Source organism: Megalobrama amblycephala, linkage group LG20 (assembly GCF_018812025.1).
Source record: "Megalobrama amblycephala isolate DHTTF-2021 linkage group LG20, ASM1881202v1, whole genome shotgun sequence".
NCBI lineage: Eukaryota > Metazoa > Chordata > Actinopteri > Cypriniformes > Xenocyprididae > Megalobrama > Megalobrama amblycephala.
In genome coordinates, this window is record NC_063063.1 from 23,444,153 (window position 1) to 23,464,763 (window position 20,611).

The following is a 20,611-nucleotide window of genomic DNA, read 5'->3' on the forward strand; positions in this document are numbered from 1 at the left end:
TGAGCCTTATAGATCTTATTGTGTCTGTGAAAGTTTCAAAGTACAGTCTTTATTGATTAAAAAATAAATCTTTTGGGATCTACTGTTCCTTTTAATCATATTTCTTACTTTTTATTGAATAGAAATTGCCTAAAAGTATTGAATTATTAGTGATGCTTTCTAAGGGAAGTGTGCTATTACTTTTCTAAGCAATCAGACCTTTTGATCTTTGCCTGGCGATGATACAGTGAGTTATTTTTCCATTAACGGATTTGACTTAGGCCAGTAAACAACCATCCAGAATGCCCTAGCAACCAAATAGCAACGTGCGACCACTCAGTCAGAACACCTTAGCAACGCCCTAGCAACATGATTGCACAGGCAAACTCCATTCACATTCTATTTTTGGAAAAATGTTCAACTAACCCAGCAGCCATCTTGTTGGGGAATCGTCCGACCGCAAATTTGGGAAAGGAAAGTTGCGTCGTATATCAGGGATGTTACGGAACTCATACTGAGATGCAGAATACATCTCGCCATCTGTAAAGGCAAATTATAGTCAACTGAAATAATATACACAAGAAGAAGCATGCAAGTTATGAATCCAAATCATGTACCTATCATAAATCCAGTGTAGCCCTTTGTAGGGTCGTAAGGACATTTCTCCTTTCCCTCCTCAAAACGCACAAAGGTGAAGCGTGCCACATCCTGACAAAAACAGGGAGATATATTATAACAGAACATAAAACATTCACAATAATAATTTCTTTGCAATATGACAGACAGAATGAGAGCAGTAAACATCTCACTATGTAAGCACAGCGTGGTCTGAAGGCATGCGTCCCGCAGGTGTACAGATGAGTGTCGTTGTATCTGTCCAGGAATCGCACGTGATTGTAGCATTCAGTCTTTGATGGAACAAACAAGAAATTATTGTAAAACACTTACGATTTTACCAAGAATACAGGTACATTATGCAGTACCATAAGCAGACTTTTGAAAATAAAAAAGTCAGTCAAATTATGAATTAAATATTAATTAAAACCATAATTGTATTTCAATAATACTGAAATGTCATTCAAATACTATAATGATAAGAAAATCTATTTTTTATTATTCTTGTTGGCAAAACATTCCAGCTTACATTTTTAAAAAGCATTTTTCGATTATATTCATGCCACCATAATCTATACTTCATCTCACTCTTGCTTTTTTTTTTTTTTTTTACATCAGAACCACCATTCATTTTGACTTTGTCATGAAAATCAATGTGAATCTTATTTTGCATTGTCTGCACACAAGAATTAACAATCAACTTTTGAGCATGTGATATGTGGTTTCCTACACTCTTAAAGAATTAGTTCACTTTAAAATGAAAATTACCCCAAGCTTTACTCACCCTTAAGCCATACTAGGTGTATATGACTTTCTTCTTTCTGATGAACACAATCAGAGTTATATTAATAAATGTCCTGATATGTGCAAGCTTTATAATGGCAGTAAGTATGAAGCTCAAGAAAGTGCATCCATCCTTCAAAAACGTACTCCACACAGCTCCGGGGGGTTAATAAAGGCTTTATAACAAGTTATGAAGTAAAATATCTGGCATCCGCCAGACCGCCTTCTGTATTCAACTTATGAAGAAAGTGTAATGCCTCCAGCAGTTCAAAAAAGCTTACGCTACATCCTACGCCTTCTGTTTTCAAATTATGAAAAAAGTTTATAAATATAATATGGAAGGCGGTCTGGTGGAAACTAGATATTTTACTTCATAACTTATTAAATATGGATATTTGTCTTACACAAAAGCATCGCTTCGCTTCAGAAGGCCTTTATTAATCCTCCTGGAGTTGTTTTTGATGGATGGAAGCACTTTCTTCAGCTCATACTTGTTGGTCCCGTTCACTGCCATTATAAAGCTTGTACGTGTCAGGACATTTATTAACATAACTCCAATTGTGTTTATCAGAAAGAATAAAGTCAAATACTCCTAAAATGGCTTGAGGGTGAGTAATATCATTTCTCGGTGCAGTTATCGCTATAGTTGTGGTGTGAACTCTGCTATTCTTTAATTTTGAGAATGATTTTTAAAGGTGCCCTAGAATTAAAAATTGAATTTACCTTGGCATAGTTGAATAACAAGTGTTCAGTACATGGAAATGACATACAGTGAGTATATCATTTCCATTGTTTCCTCCTTCTTATATAAATCTCATTTGTTTAAAAGACCTCCGAAGAACAGGCGAATCTCAACATAACACTGTTACGTAACAGTCGGGATCATTAATATGTACGCCCCCAATATTTGCATATGCCAGCTCATGTTCAAAGGCATTACACAAGGGCAGCCAGTATTAACGTCTGGATGTGCACAGCTGAATCATCAGACTAGGTAAGCAAGCAAGGACAATAGCGAAAAATGGCAGATGGAGCAATAGTAACTGACATGATTCATGATATCATGATATTTTTAGTGATATTTGTAAATTGTCTTTCTAAATGTTTCGTTAGCATGTTGCTAATGTACTGTTAAATGTGGTTAAAGTTACCATCGTTTCTTACTGTATTCACGGAGACAAGAGAGCCGTCGCTATTTTCATTTTTAAACACTTGCGGTCTGTATAATTCATAAACACAACTTCATTCTTTATAAATCTCTCCAACAGTGTAGCATTAGCCATTAGCCACAGAGCATAGCTTCAAACTCATTCAGAATCAAATGTAAACATCCAAATAAACACTGTACTTACGCGATTAGACATGCTGCATGACGAACACTTTGTAAAGATCCATTTTGAGGGTTATATTAGCTGTGTAAACTTTGTTTATGCTGTTCAAGGCAAGCGCGAGCTCCGGGGGTGGGGAGCGTGAGCATTTGAAGGGGCCGCAGCATGAATCGGTGCATAGTTAATGATGCCCCAAAATAGGCAGTTAAAAAAATTAATTAAAAAAAATCTATGGGGTATTTTGAGCTGAAACTTCACAGACACATTCAGGGGACACCTTAGACTTACATTACATCTTGTAAAAAAACGTTCGATGGCACCTTTAAAGCTTTATCTTTATCATTATTATTATAGTTATCGTCCTTGGTGTGAACGGGCCTTTATACCTGCATATCACAAAAAAGTACATATGTTCCTTATATACAGCACTTCAGATGTGGTTTTCCATTTATAAACTGTATAGGGATGCACTGATATTACAATTTTGGCCGATACCAATAATCGATAATTCTTTATATTTGAAAGCCGATAACCGACAAATTGGCCAATAAATCTAAATATATAATTTTTGAGAGCCTGATTACAAAAACAAAAGTCTCACCATTAAAAGCCATGTCCCAAGCACACAATTATAACGTTCTCATTATATTATGTAGCCTATATGACAGACTTGCACTGTACATTGTACTGTATTTTCCTTTTTGAAGTGATTTCAATCATATTTTAAGCAATTCAAAACCATCATGGCAAACAGTGTGCATCTGAACTGTCTCAGCAGAAGGAAATAATTCACTATTTATCAGCTTTAATATATCGGCCAAATTTTCTTATCGGACCGATAACAATAACATTAAAAATGAACATATATCGGCCGATACCGATGTGGTGGCCAATATATTGTGCATCCCTAATACATTTAGAAGAAAGTTTCATCCAAAGCAACTAAAACATTATATTTTACCAGTGTTTGTTCCCTGACTTGAGTTGAGCTGTGGGATTTAGGGGAGGATATTCTACACATCAAGAATGGCAATACCTGATTGTTCTTTCCTTTGCTCAGGCACTGCCTCTTCTGTTCAGCAGATGCTGCCCATTCCAGCTGTTATACAGACATGGACAACAACTATTAGAAGCCCAGCTGCATTAGGTAGAATGAAACATATACTAGCAGAGGCAGAACTCACAGAAAGAGAGATATTGGTGTCAGAGATGTTGGCCGTGTCCAGTTTGTAAATGGCCTCTCTGGCCCCAACATACAGCAACCCAGGCCCATCTTCCAGTAACAGAGAGCTATAGTTCACTGCAGCTCCATGGAAATGATTACAACCAAGCAGCCCTGCCAACACAGAGAGAGACCCAGTTAGAAAAACAGGGACAAACATGACCAAATTGTGTCAACATCATAGAGACCCACTTATAGCTCCATACACTCTTCTGTCAATTATTGGAAATCTTTTAAGTGAAATGAATGGAGAGCTGAATTCTCAACATAACCGATGAATAACTAAAAAGCAACAAAGAAAACATGACCATGGAAACAGAATAATGAAACAAAGCTTTGTGGGCGAAAGAAGAAGAGGAACATGAGAATATATTGCATGATTTGCATTAATGTGGCAAAACTGTCACATTAATCTAAGATCTAATTTCACTGTAAAAAAGAAATGTTGGCACAATAAAAAGAGTTAGGGAAAGAGAAATCAAAATAGGTGTTCTAAAAGAATAGTGCATTTAGCACTTTCTGTTTTTATGTACAATGATTAAGTAAATATTAAAACACCATTAACTTATTTGGGTGGTCTGCTTCCTCGAATTAAGGGCATAAAGTAAACCCAGGCACATTCTGAAGAGAAAAGGATTTGTTTTGGCCATCTACAACACTGCGTGCTGAGATTTCCTGCCCCATACTGAGAGACGGGTGGGCTCTACTGATGAGACTTGGCAGTATTAGGCCACATATCAACCATGGTACCCCTCAAATGCCCTTCCCCTGCCTCTCAAACCACCCAGCCCCCATACACATGCTAAAAGTCTACATCAGCAACAATATACGGTACATCCAGGATCCAGTGTCCAAGCATGGAATATAAAGAATTTGGAATCAGAACTTAAAGAGTTAGTTCACCCAAAAATGAAAATTCTGTCATTAATTACTCACCCTCATGTCGTTCAACATCCGTAAGACCTTTGTTCATCTTTGGAACACAAATAAAGATTTTTTTCATAAAATCCGATGGCTTAGTGAGGCCATTTTTAGAATGACTCTTATGAAGCAGTTCTTTTTAGTGAACTAAAAGCAAAAAGCACAACCAGTGTAGTCTGATTACCAAACAAGCGACTTTTGTGATCTGATTATTTTTAGAGAATCAAAAACAAAGTGCAACCAGTGTAGTCTGATTCCTGAATGAATGACTCTTATGAGCCAGTTCTTTTTGGTGAATCAAAAGCAGACATAGCAATTGGATTAGTCAAATTCCCGAGAGAATGACTCTTATGAAGCAGTTCTTTTTAGAGAACTAAAAGCAAACATGTAGTCCGATTCAGAACAAATGACTCTTGTGAGTCGGTTGTTTTTGGCGAATCAAAAGCATACAGTGCAACAAGTGTAGTCTGATTCCCAAATGAGTGAGTCTTGAGATCTGGTTCTTTTTAGCAAATCAAAAACGTATAGCACAACCAGTGTAGTCCAATTCCTAAACAAGTGACTCTTGTGATCCATTTATTTTTTTCAGCGAATCAAATGCATACAGCATAACCAGTGTAACACGATTCCAGAACAAATGCCTCTTGTGAGCCATTTCTTTATAGTGAATCAAAAACATACAGCATAACCAGTGTAGTCTGATTCCTGAATGAATGACTGAGTCGATTATTTTTAATGAATTAAAAAGCATACAGTGCAACCAATGGAGTCTGATTCCCGAATGAATGACTCTTATGAGCCAGTTCTTTTTGGTGAATCAAAAGCATACAGTGCAATCAGTTTAGTCAAATTCCTGAGCGAATGACTCTTATGAAGCAGTTCTTTTTGGAGAACTAAAAGCAAACAGAATTCTGAAATCGTAGTCCGATTTCAGAACAAATGAGTGTAGTCTGATTCCCAAATGAGTGAGTCTTGAGATCTGGTTCTTTTTAGCAAATCAAAAACATATAGCACAACCAGTGTAGTCTAATTCCTGAATGAATGACTTTGAGTCGGTTCTTTTCAGTGAACCAAAATTATACAGTGGAACCAGTGTAGTTTGATTCTCTAATAAATGACTCTTGTGGGCTGGTTCTTTTTGGTGAATCAAAAGCATACAGAGCAATGAGTTTGGTCAAATTCCTGAGTGAATGACTCTTATGAAGCAGTTCTTTTTAGAGAACTAAAAGCAAACAGAGCAAACGGTGTAGTCCGCTTTCCTAACGAATGAATCTTGTGAGCCGGTTCTTTTTAGCGAATCAAATACGTACAAACAAGCAGTACTGGTCTAGTGTTTTGAGCTAGTGTGAGAATGAGTGACAGTATAAACCTAAAAGTCAAGGCCATGAGGATCTAAACTGTCAATCAAAGAAAGGTCAGAACAGACCTACGGGCTGCTGTGCGCGTGAGAGGACCAGAGGCTAATATTACTCATAACAGGAAAGAAACTATTAAGTTATGCAAACACGATTTAAGACCTCGGGCAAAGTGACGACATTCTGTGTGTGTAGTTAATCCTTGTGTCTCATTGTGTAGATAGAGAAAGATAGTGACTGTAACACACAGTGATGAGTGCAGAGCTGATGATAAACTGAGAGATCACACAAAAGCCTTTGAGCTCAAAGCACATTGTGTGTCCTTGGACCATGTCCGCACACAGACACTCATACACACACCCGCAGCCATACCAGTATTGCACTTTAATAACAACATATCAGGATTTACAGGAAAAGGGAAGGCCAACAGAGTATTCATTTGGACGTACATGTCTGGCAAAGCCTTAATGCCATGTACATCTGACACATTTGTCTCTTGAATACTTGATTCTAATTAGTCAATCGTGGCACTGAGTAGTCAAATAATTTTGTATAATGACAGCTTAATCTATACATAGCGTTACTTTCAAGTCTCTCGTTTGACTTCATGACCTTTTTTTCATATTAATGCAAGTTAGAATACACTCAAAAAAATGAACTTTCACTGTTGTTAGTTTCACTCAAACCACCCTTGTTCACATTACTTAAAAAACTCATGTAACTACATGAACGTAATTTAACTGCGTTGTTTCTACTAAAATTGAGTACTGTCAGCTTTACTTAGTAAGTGTTTGTTCAGTCAACTTAACATTGCTGTGTGAAACGCACACATTGTTGACATAACTAACTCCGTAGTTCCCAGCATGCTTTGCAAGGGACTGCATTAGGAGAGTAAATTTAGGGATTAAAGTGTTATTTTATGTGTTTTTCAGTAAAGGGAAAGATGTTGCTAGTTTATGTTAGTGTTTAATGTTCAGTTATGTTGGACATTTAGAGAAGTTTCTGTAATGTTTTTGAATTTTGTGGTTACCATCATGCAGAAGAGTGTCGCCTGTGTTTAGGCTGCGTGCACTCATATACGCATGTTTATAGGATGAAATTCCTGCTCTCAATTCAATTGAGTTTGTTCAATTAGTTATTTTTTTGAGTTCATTTTGGGGTGAGGGGCTGCATTCTGATATGTTGTATCCTTTTTATTTAAATGATTATTAAAAAAAAATAAAAAATGTTCACCTTATGTAATCAACATAACATTATTAAGTAAACTGCACATATAAGCATTATGTAACAGTGACATTCAAATGATTTGTATTTAAATTTTGTCAGCTTTACTTGAATTTCTTTTGTTCATTCAACTAAATAGTTCTTTGTACAAATTACTCAATATTGTTGCGTGGAACCACTTGACGCTTATTTTTTAAGTAAATCCAACAATTAATTTTTTTGAGTGTAGCAGTAAAAATGGCCTTGTATTAATTTTATCATATGGTGAGTATAAAAATGTAAAAAAAAAAAAGGGTTAAAGGGATAGTTCACCCAAAAATGAAAATTATCCCATGATTTACCCAAGCCATCCTAGGTGTATGACTATCTTCTTTCAGACGAACACAATCAGAGATATATTTAAAAATATCCTTAGTCCTCCAATGGTTATGAATGGGGGGCCGCATTTTGAAGTCAAAAATAATGCATCCATCCATAAAAATTAATCCATACAACTCCAGGTGGTTAATAAAGGCCTTCTGAAGCAAAGCAATGCATTTTTGTAAGGAAAATATCCATATTTAAAACTTTGTAAATTCAAATAACTAGCTTCTGGCGGACGAACGTACGCAGAATGCGCAAGTCGACAATGAGTAATCTTCTGACGTGATGTATGATGCAGGATGTAGGAGTATTGTAAGCTTAGACGCCTCTTGTGGTTCAAACAAATAGGGCTGTGCAAGAAATTTAAAGGTGCCCTAGAATCAAAAATTGAATTTATATTGGCATAGTTAAAAAACAAGAGTTCAGTACATGGAAAAGACATACATTGAGTTTCAAACCCCATTGCTTCCTCCTTTTATATAAATCTCATTTGTTTAAAAGACTTCCGGAAAACACGCTGTTACGTAACAGTCGGGATCATTAATATGTATGACCCCAATATTTGCATATATGCCAGCCCATGTTCAAGGCATTAGACAAGGAAAGGCAGTATTAACGTCTGGATCTGTGCACAGACAAGGTAAGCCAGCAAGAACAACAGCGAAAAATGGCAGATGGAGCAACAATAACTGACATGATCCATGATAGCATGATATTTTTTGTGATTTTTAGTATTTTTTTTGTAAATTGTCTTTCTAAATGTTTCATTAGCTAATGTACTGTTAAATGTGGTTAAAGTTACCATCGTTTCTTACTGTATTCACGGAGACAAGAGAGCCGTCGCTATTTTCATTTTTAAACGTGCAGTCTGTATAATGCATAAACATTAATTCTTTGTAAATCTCTCTAACTGTGTAGCATTAGCCGTTAGCCACAGAGCATAGCCTCAAACTCATACAGAATCAAACGTAAACATCAAAATAAATACTTTACTCACATAATTCGAAGCATGCATACAGCATGCATGACAAACTTCTTGTAAAGATCCATTTGAGGGTTATATTAGCTGTGTGAACTTTGTAAATGCACTGTAATATAGTCCAGAGCTCGTGTGGCAGGGAGCACGCGATTTAAAGGGGCGGCGCTGCCAAAATCAGTGTATAGTTAATGATGCCCCAAAATAGGCAGTTAAAAAAAAATAATTTAAAAAAATCACATTCAGGAGACACCTTAGACTTATATTACATCTTGTGAAAAAGCATTCTTGGGCACCTTTAAGCTACTCTTCTCTTATATCAAAATCCTCTGAAATTTCTCTTAAAATCTATGACTGGTGATTTGTTTTGCTCTATCCTCTGCGCCTCTGTGTTCGTCATTACGTTGTGCGTCAAGTCAAAGGATACTCTTCCACCACAAATTGACTTGTGCATCCTGCGTATGGTCGTCCGCCGGAAGCTAGTTATTTGACTTTATAAAGTTTTTTCTTACAAAAACGCATCACTTCGCTTCAGAAGGCCTTTATTAACACACTGGATTCATATGGATTACTTTTTTATGTATGAATGCATTATTTTTTACTTCAAAATGCGGCCCCCCATTCACAACCATTATGAACCTTGGAGGACTAAGGATATTTTTAAATATATCTCCAATTGTGTTTGTCTGAAAGAAGATAGTCATATATACACCTAGGATGGCTTGAGGGTGAGTAAATCATGGGAAACTTTCATTTGTGGGTGAACTATCCCTTTAACAATTGAAAAAAAAAAAAATTGAAGGGATGCCGTCTTTGTCAATTATGGCCCAAAGTTATGGAGCACATTAACAATAGATAGTAAGAAAGCCAGCTTGCTAAATATTTTTAAAAGAAAGCTAATTTTACTTGAACTTTTAACTAGCAAATGAATTTTCTGGCATTCTTTGTATTGTTTACTTTTATTATTGGTTTTCATTTCCATTTTTTGTTATGCATATTATGCATATTACATTCATTATGGTATTTTAAGTTGTTTTCATGCTTATTGTAATGTTTTTTATTATAAAGCACTTTAAGCTGCATTTCTTGTATGTGCTGTGCTGCATAACCTATTATTGCTGAGTTCAACAACATTCAAATCAACCAATCAGATTTGAGGGACAAGTTTACAGATTATGTTAAGTTTAGGCTTAAAGTCATGAATTGATGCTTTTTACATCAGTGTTATTCATCTATCATTTCCCTCTGATTTTTGGTATAACTTATGGGTAGGGTTAGGTTTAGGGGTAGGAATAGGGTTAAGACTAAATTTTCAGACTAGAATGTTGACAAAATATGTTGACCCAGGAACGCATCTAACTCACCAATATCAGGACGTGCAAAATGTGCTATATAAATAAAATGTATTATTAATAAAAAAAAATGTCCAGAAGCTGTAGAGTCCCGATTTAAAGCTAAAAATGAAAACAATGGGATGACATTTCAGCAAATCAGCTTGCAAACATTGCAAGCTGATTTGCTGAAATGTCATTCCGTGTCATTACATTGTTTTCATGTTGTTTTCTATGACAATAACAGCTTGCTACTGCTTTGCATGCTTTAACTTTGTATTTTCATATGCAGAATAAGATGTGATGGTTTATTGCTGTCATTATTATATTTTGTATTAAGAACTACATTTCTTTTAATGCATAAATCTCAAAACTTAAATAAACAATACATTTATGTTATTTATTTTAGGCTATTTGCATTTATATCTGTTTAAAATTTGAGGACCGGGACGAGAGTTCACACATAGGCTTAAACAAAAGAAATTACAATAATATGACATGATAAAATACATTTTCATCAAATTATTTGTAACACTCAATGAACGCAATTTCTAATAAACACTTTCTTTTGGAACCGTTACGGCATAACATAACATTATGGCAAACATGGGACTCACGAAAAAACAGCCTGTGGGCTGCTAGATAGGTACACTAACTGCCCTATTGCACCAGTCTATAAAAACAGGCGGACTCTGTGCATCACTGGGGGAACAAATCCATGAGCAGAGTCAACACAGTGCCCAAGGCCTCCTGTTGTGTTCTAGCAGTGTGTTTATGTGCTTTGTTTACTGTTCCCTATAAGACTTGAACCAAGTTTCAACCACAAAACCTTTGTGCCAAGCCGGTAATATGCAAATTGTGCACAATGGGTGTGTTTGTCTGTATGAACTTGAAATAGGAGCATATTCTTCTTATATTAGAGTATATGCGAGTATGAATATATGACATGAAAATATGACAGTGTGTGGGTGGGTGTGTATATGGCCCAAGGACACACTACAATGGGTAAGTATTGTAGCTCTCACCTAATGCTACAAACCGATGCATTTTTGTGCATCTGTCTGTGTGTGTGACTTGACTGTTGACTCACGCCACCCCTGGACCAAACAAACTTGGCCGAGCAGCCACAGTGGTCCTGTGTCCAATCGGAATCGTGTTTGCTAGGGGGCAAGCACTGACTAAATAAATACTGACACTGCCGGGTGAGAACAGTCAGCTGCAGACATGATCAACATTACACAACCACGGTCCAGCTTTACCAGGACTACAAAATATACTCAATCCCATTAATAGGACATCTCACAGTACTGCTTTAATAATTCACACACTAACACTAATAGAGATCTGTATTTTATTATACCAAAACCATGTAATATGAGCCCAGGAAGTTTGCACAGGCTGTTAAATTGACATTAATCAAAACAATTTTTACAACAAGTTTTATATTTGAAAACATTAAGTGTAACTATACAAACATGATTAAATGTAACTTGACATTTAATAGATGTTTTTCATTTCAAATCATTGACTTACTGTGAACTTACTGCAGTTCTGCTTCAGCAACCTTTTGATAAATATCTTGCCCAAAAAGCAATAATGGTCATTGATTGGTTCCAGTTCTTGGCATTGAACTGATCATCAACCATGTGGCAACCACTGAGAGTTCAGAGTCCAAATCAAGCATGAACCAGGTTCCCAGTGATTAGTAATTTATCTGTCTGCACTGGAAGTGAAAATTCTGTCAATCACAGGCAACCTGGAATTCTGGACCAATGAGCTTTCACAGTGGGTGGAGCTACCAAATGAGATGCATATATATATAAAGATGTGTATATATAAGAAAAAAAATAGCTGAGCATTGTGACTTCGTAGTTATGACACAATGTAAAATACAAAAAGAATTTGAAAAGAGTCATAAGTTTTAAATATTGCTTCTTGGCAGGGAAATTTAGTTTTTGGTTGGAGAGGAAATACTGGTTTTATAGGGGACCTATAATGCCCCCTTTTTTTACAGATGTAATTTAAGTCTCTGGTGTCCCCAGAATGTGTCTGTGAAGTTTCAGCTCAAAATACCTCACAGATCATTAATTATACATTGTTGTAAATACCCATTTTTTAGTGTGTGCAAAAACATGCTGTTTTCGTGCATGTGTCTGTAAATGCAAATGAGCTGCTGCTTGGAATAGTACTTCCTTCAACAGCTCCTGACTGCATTGGATACTCTGCCAAAATACTAACAAAACATCTATTTGGTTTTGATTATCATCTATATTGTGATCACGGTCAAAGACATTGCAGTTCTTCTTCATCCTGAAAGTTTATTATCTGCATGCATTTTAAAGCAATATCAGTTAAAACTTCTAATTGTGATGTCACATTGTACAGAAAATGAAAACGGCTTGTTCTATGAGACTGTTGAGGTTTTATGGGGATTATGATTTCACTTTTTTAACTTTAGTTAGAGTGTAATGTTGCTCTGAGCATAAACAACATCTGCAAAGTTACGACGCTCAAAGTTCAATGCAAAGGGAGATTTTTTTCTTCTACAGAAAGCGCTTTTTAAGGACTACAACAAACAGCTGGTAGGGACTACAATGAGCTTCTTCCCAGATTGGTGACATCACAAACCCCAAAATTTACATCAACCCTGTCCCTGAGAACATGCAACAAAGGGGGTGAGGAGGCCATGTTGGGCTGCTTTAGAGAAGAGGAAGAGTTGTTGTAGTAGAGTGTTGTTGCCATGCCGTCATTTTACGCCGGATTGCTTCACAAACGAGGCTCAATTCAACGCTGGATTTGCACAAAAGATTAACATGACGGCACATGCTAGTCGATGAGGTGAATCATCTCCACAGCAACTACATAAATTTCTCCACTAACCATTCAGAAACGTCCAGATGCATTCTAATGTTGTAACCTCTTCCTGAGTCTCTTCAATCGTCATTTTGGCTGCGTGAGATTCTCCAGCTTTGTTGTTGTTGAGCAACCGAAGCACAAGCTGTTACGGCTCCGCCCTCTTCTGGAAAGGGGGAGCAGCAGCTCATTTGCATTTAAAGGGACACACACAAAAACAGCATGTTTTTGCTCACACACAAATAGGGGCAAATTTGACAAGCTATAATAAATTATATTTTGAGCTGAAACTTCACAGACACATTCTGGGGACACCAGAGACTTATATTACATATTGTAAATGGGTCACAATAGGTCCCCTTAAAAAAAAAAGAAAAAAAAAAAAAAAAAAGTGGGTGGCTATTTATCATTATAAGGTGGTTGTGTACACTTACTTATGTTCAAACACCATGTAAAATGAATTTTGCATAATAGGTCTCCTTTTAAAATGCACCCAAAGTCCAGGAAGCAAATGTGGGGAAAAACTAACACAAGCAATTCTCTACTAGAACAATAAAATAAATCTCAGACACACTTTTTTTGCATAATGCAAGATATAATTTGTAGCATAATGCAATGTAAACAAATGTGTTTTTATTATTGATGCTATTTCTGTACTAAAAGAAGGAAGTATATGCCACCGCTCAAATCCTGTCACCAAGACAACAGCAACCCCCACGCAGATAAAACCCCCTCCATCTGAGGGCTGGATTCTGTGGGTTTGGATTATCAAGCCTACCTTTTTATTAGTCTCAGAGGAGAGCTATAACTCTTGTTTACAACAAAAAGTGAATGTTAGATGTGTATTTTAAATGCCTTTTCTGTGATCCTCAGTGTTTTCAAGAAATGTTACCTTGCTTGCCGAACAGTACATACAGATATAGCTCTTTTCTACAAACCTCCTGACCTTACACGATAACTCTCATACTGTGATTCTTTTTATCAGACGTTCAGCAGAAACTACCCACACCTTTTGACCAATGAATTTCCATGACTTTTTCCATGTCTTTAGCGATAGCTGGATAAGGATATATATTTATACACATTTCCGTGACTAAAATTATTTCTACAAAATTACTGTCTAACATCTCAAGGTCTTTAGACCTTCAATAGACAGACACACAAAGTCAGAGATAGACTTTATCTCTAAAGACCCCAGATGCACTTTTCCCCTTGTCCTGCTACCCCAGACGAATTACACATGTATACATATTTCATTTCAGCATTACTTCAGGTCTGCTAAGCACTACAAAAACCAGACAACCAAGAACCCAATGACCTGAAGATAAAAAGAAAACACTCAATCTACTCAAAACCACTACAGCAAACCATTAAAGCAAGTTAGCACCTTTTGTTACACCCTCAAAATGTGCTCATTTTTAATTAAAAATTGTAACATTCTCCTTGTATAGACATATTGTGAGACACAAATTTGATTTAACAGAGAAAATACTTTCCTACATTTATGTGTACACTCTCCCTTCTCATTCTGTATGCTCTAGCTCTACCTCTCATCCCAAGAGAGACCAAATATAGGTCAAGGACTTGAGTCAACCAGGGCAAGGAGAAAAATACAATAATGGAGACAAAATTACATGAACAAGATCTGCAGTGTCTGAGCACAAATGGATTGAGCTATTATGCAGCAGAAATCTTTAGCAACACTTCAGTTTAAGTAGCTGAGTGAGTGGGTAAAGATGTATGAAAGATGTCAAAACATGCTTAATCATTTTACAAGTATGTCAATTTTCTTACATGCAATAAAGTAAAAAACTGACGTATATATTTTAAGACGGTTAAAAAGGCTTTATATTCATCTTTTCAGAGTCATTCATAGACTGATTCCACCTAAAATGTAAACACTGGCTCTGTAAGCACTATCAAAACATCAATCTATTTGTTCAAGCACCCCGACCAGCCAGAAATAGGAAAATTGGCTTAAACGATGGAGTGAGTCTGTGGTGATAAATACACATTCATCTTAATCAGTGCAGTCAGACGGCAAATCTACTCCGAGAGAACATTCAGCTATAGAAAAAGCTTGGGCTTTATTCCAAATTGTAGGCATTATTCATCAATAACTAATATTAACGTTCACCTACATTTATTGGAAACCTATTTGGTGCAAAAACATAAAGACAACAAGCTGTGGCAGATTTAAGAGCATCAGGGAGGCCTGGCTCACAATCACTTTGTCTAGGCCTCTTAACTTCTTCCACACAAACTATTTTACTAGTTACTGACCTCTTCGGTAAACACTTTGGTATGAAATGGCCACTATATGTGCAGTATACACTATAGTTCAAAGGTTTAGGGTTGGTAAGATTTTGTAATGTTTATGAAAGAAGTCTCACCAAGACTGCATTAATTTGATCAGAAATACAGTAATATTTTGTCATATTATTACAATTTAAAATATCTGCTTTCTATTTTAATACATTTTATAATGTAATTTATTCCTGTGATAGCAAAGCTGAATTTTCAGCATCATTACTCCAGTCTTCAGTGTCACATGATCCTTCAGAAATCATTCTAATATGCTGATTTTCTGCTCAAGAAACATTTCTTATTATCATCAATGTTGAAAACAGTTGTGCTGCTTAATATTTTTTCAGAATTCTTTGATGAATAGTGTACTTTTTTTTTTTTTGATAGTCAGTTTAGTTGATAAAAACTAGTTAGATGCATTTTGTTCTATTTATTTACAACCTCTCGTGCTCGCCTTCCCACCTCAGTCTGATTTGTATTGTTGTGATTTGTTGTTATTGATTTTTTCCCTTTTTTTATTTGGCACTGTACACTTTGAAAAATACATTTTTCAAATTGATTCAAGAGTACAGTCTATATCCTTCTCTTTTACTGCCATTCCATCATTTTGAAACACACACACATTTTCTTTTAATATTACACTCCCTTTTACCCCTAGCCAATATTTCTCTAACATCTAAGGGACATAAATAGAAAGTTCAAAAGATCAGCATTTATTTGAAATATATTTGTCTATTTAGATCAATTTACTTTTAATGCATCCTTGCTGAATAAAAGTATTAATTTCTTTCAAAAAAAAAAATAAAAAAATTCTTACTGACCCCAAACTTTTGAATGGTAGTGTATATAAATGGGATACATTTACTATAGTAGGGTATGTACACTACATGATAACTAACCTCACAGGAGTGAGTGTGACCTAATCTCACTTTATATTCTCACAGCATCTGCTGTGTGAATCTCATGAACTGGGCCAGGACAAGTGAGAAGGGCCGTTTAATAATATCCAGAAACTGACATAGCCTCCAGCACTTCAGGCAAAACAATGTCAAACACATTCAGCACAGCCCATGAATGAAGCAAAACACAACTGTTACCTTTATTGACAATGGAAACTAAGTAAATGGCCTCATGATGTACAGTACAGTCCAAAAGTTTGGAACCACTAAGATTTTTAATGTTTTTAAAAGAAGTTTCGTCTGCTCACCAAGGCTACATTTATTTAATTAAAAATACAGTAAAAACAGTAATATTGTGAAATATTATTACAAAGTAATTTATTCCTGTGATGGCAAAGCTGAATTTTCAGCATCATTACTCCAGTCTTCAGTGTCACATGATCCTTCAGAAATCATTCTAATATGCTGATCTGCTGCTCAAGAAACATTTAATGTGTACAATTGTACAAAATATTTGTGTACAATATTTTTTTTCAGGATTATTTGATGAATAGAAAGTTCAAAAGAACAGTGTTTATCTGAAATCTAATCTTTTGTAACATTATAAATGTCTTTACTGACACTTTTGATTTAATGCATCCTTGCTGAATAAAAGTATTAATTTCTTTAATTTCTTTAAAAAAAATAAAAATAAAAATTCTTACTGACCCCAAACTTTTGAACGGTAGTGTATAATGCTACAGAAGCTTTGTATTTCAGATAAATGCTGTTCTTTTGAACTTTCTATTCATCAAGGAATCCTGAAAAAAAAAAAGTACACAACTGTTTTCAACATTGAAAATAATCATAAATGTTTACTGAGCAGCAGATCAGCATATTAGAATGATTTCTGAAGGATCATGTGACACTGAAGACTGGAGTAACAATGCTGAAAATTCAGCTTTGCATCACAGGAATAAATTACTTTGTCAAATATATTTAAATAGTACACAGTTATTTTAAATTGTAATAATATTTCACAATATTACTGTTTTTTACTGTATTTTTAATTAAATAAATGTAGCCTTGGTGAGCAGATGAAACTTCTTTTAAAAACATTAAAAATCTTAGTGGTTCCAAACTTTTGGACTGTACTGTATAATTCAAGGTTTAATATTTATTCAAATCTTTTTTAATAAGAATATAAGGTATAATATATGGTATAAACATACCAAGTGCATGCTATGTAACACTACAATCTGATATTGAGATAATTGCATCAGGCAAAATTCAGAAATGAAGAATTGGCTTCCTTTCAATTTGGAATTTGGAATGACAAGAAGAGAAATTTACTGAATTGCAAGTCAAAGAACTTCAACACACATAATGCATTGTGTTGTTTCACCCTGGTTTGTTTATTTTTCATAAACTATTTATTTATTTTTACTATACAAAAATGTCAATTCAATGAAGGCCAATGTTCTAGGCAATCTCAATTCTGTTCTTAATGGTGCACAACACAGAATTACATGTAAAGAGCCTTACCATTGACATGTACAGTTGTTCTGGGGGTGACATCCACATCAAGGACTGGTCCAAATGGAAAACCCCAAATGACAGATATTAGGTGTCCGAGCCCGACCAGCATGGAGGTTAGCGGTTTGGTCTGCCCCATGATCAAAAGGATGCACTAAGGTTCTGCTAGGATCCAGGCAGGTCCTTCCAGCAACACTCTGCTGAAGATAATGTGGTGTAATTGATGCTGATTCACTAGAACAGGCTCCCCTTCCAGCAGTGCAGTCATGGGCTGCTAACTCATCCTTGCTCTGTCAAAGGTTTCCCGCTGCATTGGCAAGATAAAATGAGTAAGACTTTTCCTTCCTGAGATGCATATCAAGAGCAGATGGGTTGATGAGAAAGCACATCATACACAAATGCATCCACTAAACATTTCATAGTGCAATGCATGTCTACTGAATCAAACGCTATTATCAAACTCTACAGAGATGTACAAAAGTCTCAGGCTATCACCTAAAAATGTGCAAAACAATTTACATTCCTGTAGCTGGTACAGCATTGTGCTCAGAAAAAGCTCATGGATTTGTTTCTCAGGGAACACACATCTTGATGAAATGCACTTATAAATGTGGATTGAAGCAACATCATGATCACTGATGCATTTGATGCACTTTAGAGCAGCATAACCATTTTCTTCACTTTCCAAGTACTTCATGCATATAAGATGGCAATAAAATGGTTAATATTGAAGGGACGACAATAAAACAATACAAAGCTTTTTCTTGGTCACACTGCGTCCAGGCAGTCATTTTAAAATATTTTTCTGGCATGGACTCTGGATGTGGAGGATGCACAATTTTTGGCTTTGGAGAACTGCATCAAAAGCAAATTTTGTAGCTTTTGATTCAATTTAGAGTCAGTAAACTTCATTCCGAAACACTTAGAGTCACAAAAATGCTTTGTATATTATGAGGTATCGCTTAAATGTGTTTGTTGTCTAGAAGCACCATTATGTGACAGTGAAATGGATATGGATGCAGTGGATATAGAATCAATATATGCAGCCAGTATAGAGCACATTGAAGTGTATATAAATGGCTTTGCTTTGCTCCGGTTTCTTGTACCTTGCTGGATAGCTGCTGGGTTAATGCATATCACACAGTTCCATCAATATACTGTAAACACATGCGTTAACACCTCTCCTGTTACAATAAGCACCCTGCTCAGGGTAGCATTGAATAGCAAGACATCCCCCCTAAACACGTCACATGCTGGAAATGTACGTTTGCCTCATGGGTTGCCAGGTCTGCATAAAAAACTACTCCAATGGCCAATCAAAAATAGCCCAATGACCGCATCCCAAATATCAAAACTCAAAATTTGCCATCCACATGCCTAAAATACATATTTTACAGTCAATGTTATGCAAATTAAAAAACACTATATCGCAGTGATCATAAACACAAATCATATAGGCTCCCTACCAGTGGCCTTCCTCCACAAAACTAATTATCTATCACAGTTTTATCATTGGTAGAATGAAGAATTTCAGTCAAATATAACTGATGCAATATGTCATACCTTTAAAAAAATCAACCCACGGCAACGGTTTAAACTTGGCGCAGACTTGGCAACCCTGATTTGTCTGTCTGCATCTACACTATCCCCCAGGTTCACATCACAGACAAGGCTTAAGCCTATAGTCCCAGACTAAAATGCATGTTTGAGCTGTTTTAACTGAAAGCAGCTTGCACCAACAGATCTTAAAATATGTCAGAGCCATTGTTTTGTTTCAAGATGCGCACCAGTAATGTTTTTTTAATAAAAGCTAAATGTCCTAATTGAACTAAGGCCTAATCCTGGCTTAATCAAAGCCCTGTCTGTGAAACCAGGCCTTTATTCTGTAGTTAGTACATACAGAAGCATCAAGCATAAAAGGTCATAAAATAAGAAATCATTTCTGATATAGCCATCTGTCAGGCGAACAATGTAAACACTATATTTCGAGTCTGACATTTCCACAGATGGTGAAGAAATACCTCCAATCACCCAAATGTGGGATTTTATGGCATATCTCACTAATTCGCCATCTGCACTTAATCTAGTTTAGCTGCACTGAAAGAGTCAAAAGATTTTCAAGTCTTATTTCAATATCTCTCATAAATATTGATTACTGCATGCCGAAATGCATTGCATTTGTTTTCATTTATAATTTATTGTTATTTATAATTATGTATGTCAAAATAGTTCAAGTTTGCATTCCATCAGACATTATCACTAATTCCCCTACAAAAGCAGTTTTGATGTAAATAAATAACATGTTTGATTTGATGTAATGGAAAGAATGAACTATTCAAGAATGCACTAGACAAGATTAACAGACAAAGTTACTTTGATGCCATTAATGAGTGCATTATCTGTCTACTTAATGGGTTAATTAAATCAAAAGACAAGGGCACTGTTTCTGAAGATGTTTTCATGGCTTGGTCGTCAAAAAAATTTCATGCACCAGCTTAGGACGGTTTTGTGCCAACATCCGTTAACTGGATTGAGGTGAGCTCTGTGAAAGCCCATGAGAGTTGAGACATTCCCCATTAGAACAAAACAATCAAAATGGGGGATGTTATTTGGTTTCACTGAATTCATTATCTGAAATTTCTAAACACATCTTTTATTTACAGAAGTAATCTGATCTGCTCTTTCTGTCATCCTCTGGCACAGAGATGCAATTTTACTTATTTCTGTATTATTAGAAAAAATATTAAAAATATGAATTTATTGCAGCACAGAAAAAAAGGACATAAACACTAAACTCTGGCCCTAATAAATACTGCACAGATCAAAAGCATGCTAATAATTTAGTAGGTCTACATTTTATTAATAACCAATATTAGTTGAGCAAGGTAGAATTAATTATGAATAGATTTGAAATGCTAAATTGAAGCAATTTTGATTTTA

General features: G+C 35.7%; 1 protein-coding gene across 1 annotated transcript in view; it reads right to left on the bottom strand.

Annotated features, from left to right (window-relative positions):
* sema4gb (sema domain, immunoglobulin domain (Ig), transmembrane domain (TM) and short cytoplasmic domain, (semaphorin) 4Gb) overlaps nucleotides 1-20,611 on the bottom strand; it is a 34,839-nt gene that overhangs the window by 13,689 nt on the left and 539 nt on the right. The window contains 6 exon segments of the mRNA XM_048171671.1: nucleotides 406-519; nucleotides 597-687; nucleotides 789-887; nucleotides 3,742-3,804; nucleotides 3,890-4,041; nucleotides 17,681-17,978. Coding sequence (XP_048027628.1) covers nucleotides 406-519; nucleotides 597-687; nucleotides 789-887; nucleotides 3,742-3,804; nucleotides 3,890-4,041; nucleotides 17,681-17,810 — 649 coding nt within the window. The 5' untranslated portion in view covers nucleotides 17,811-17,978.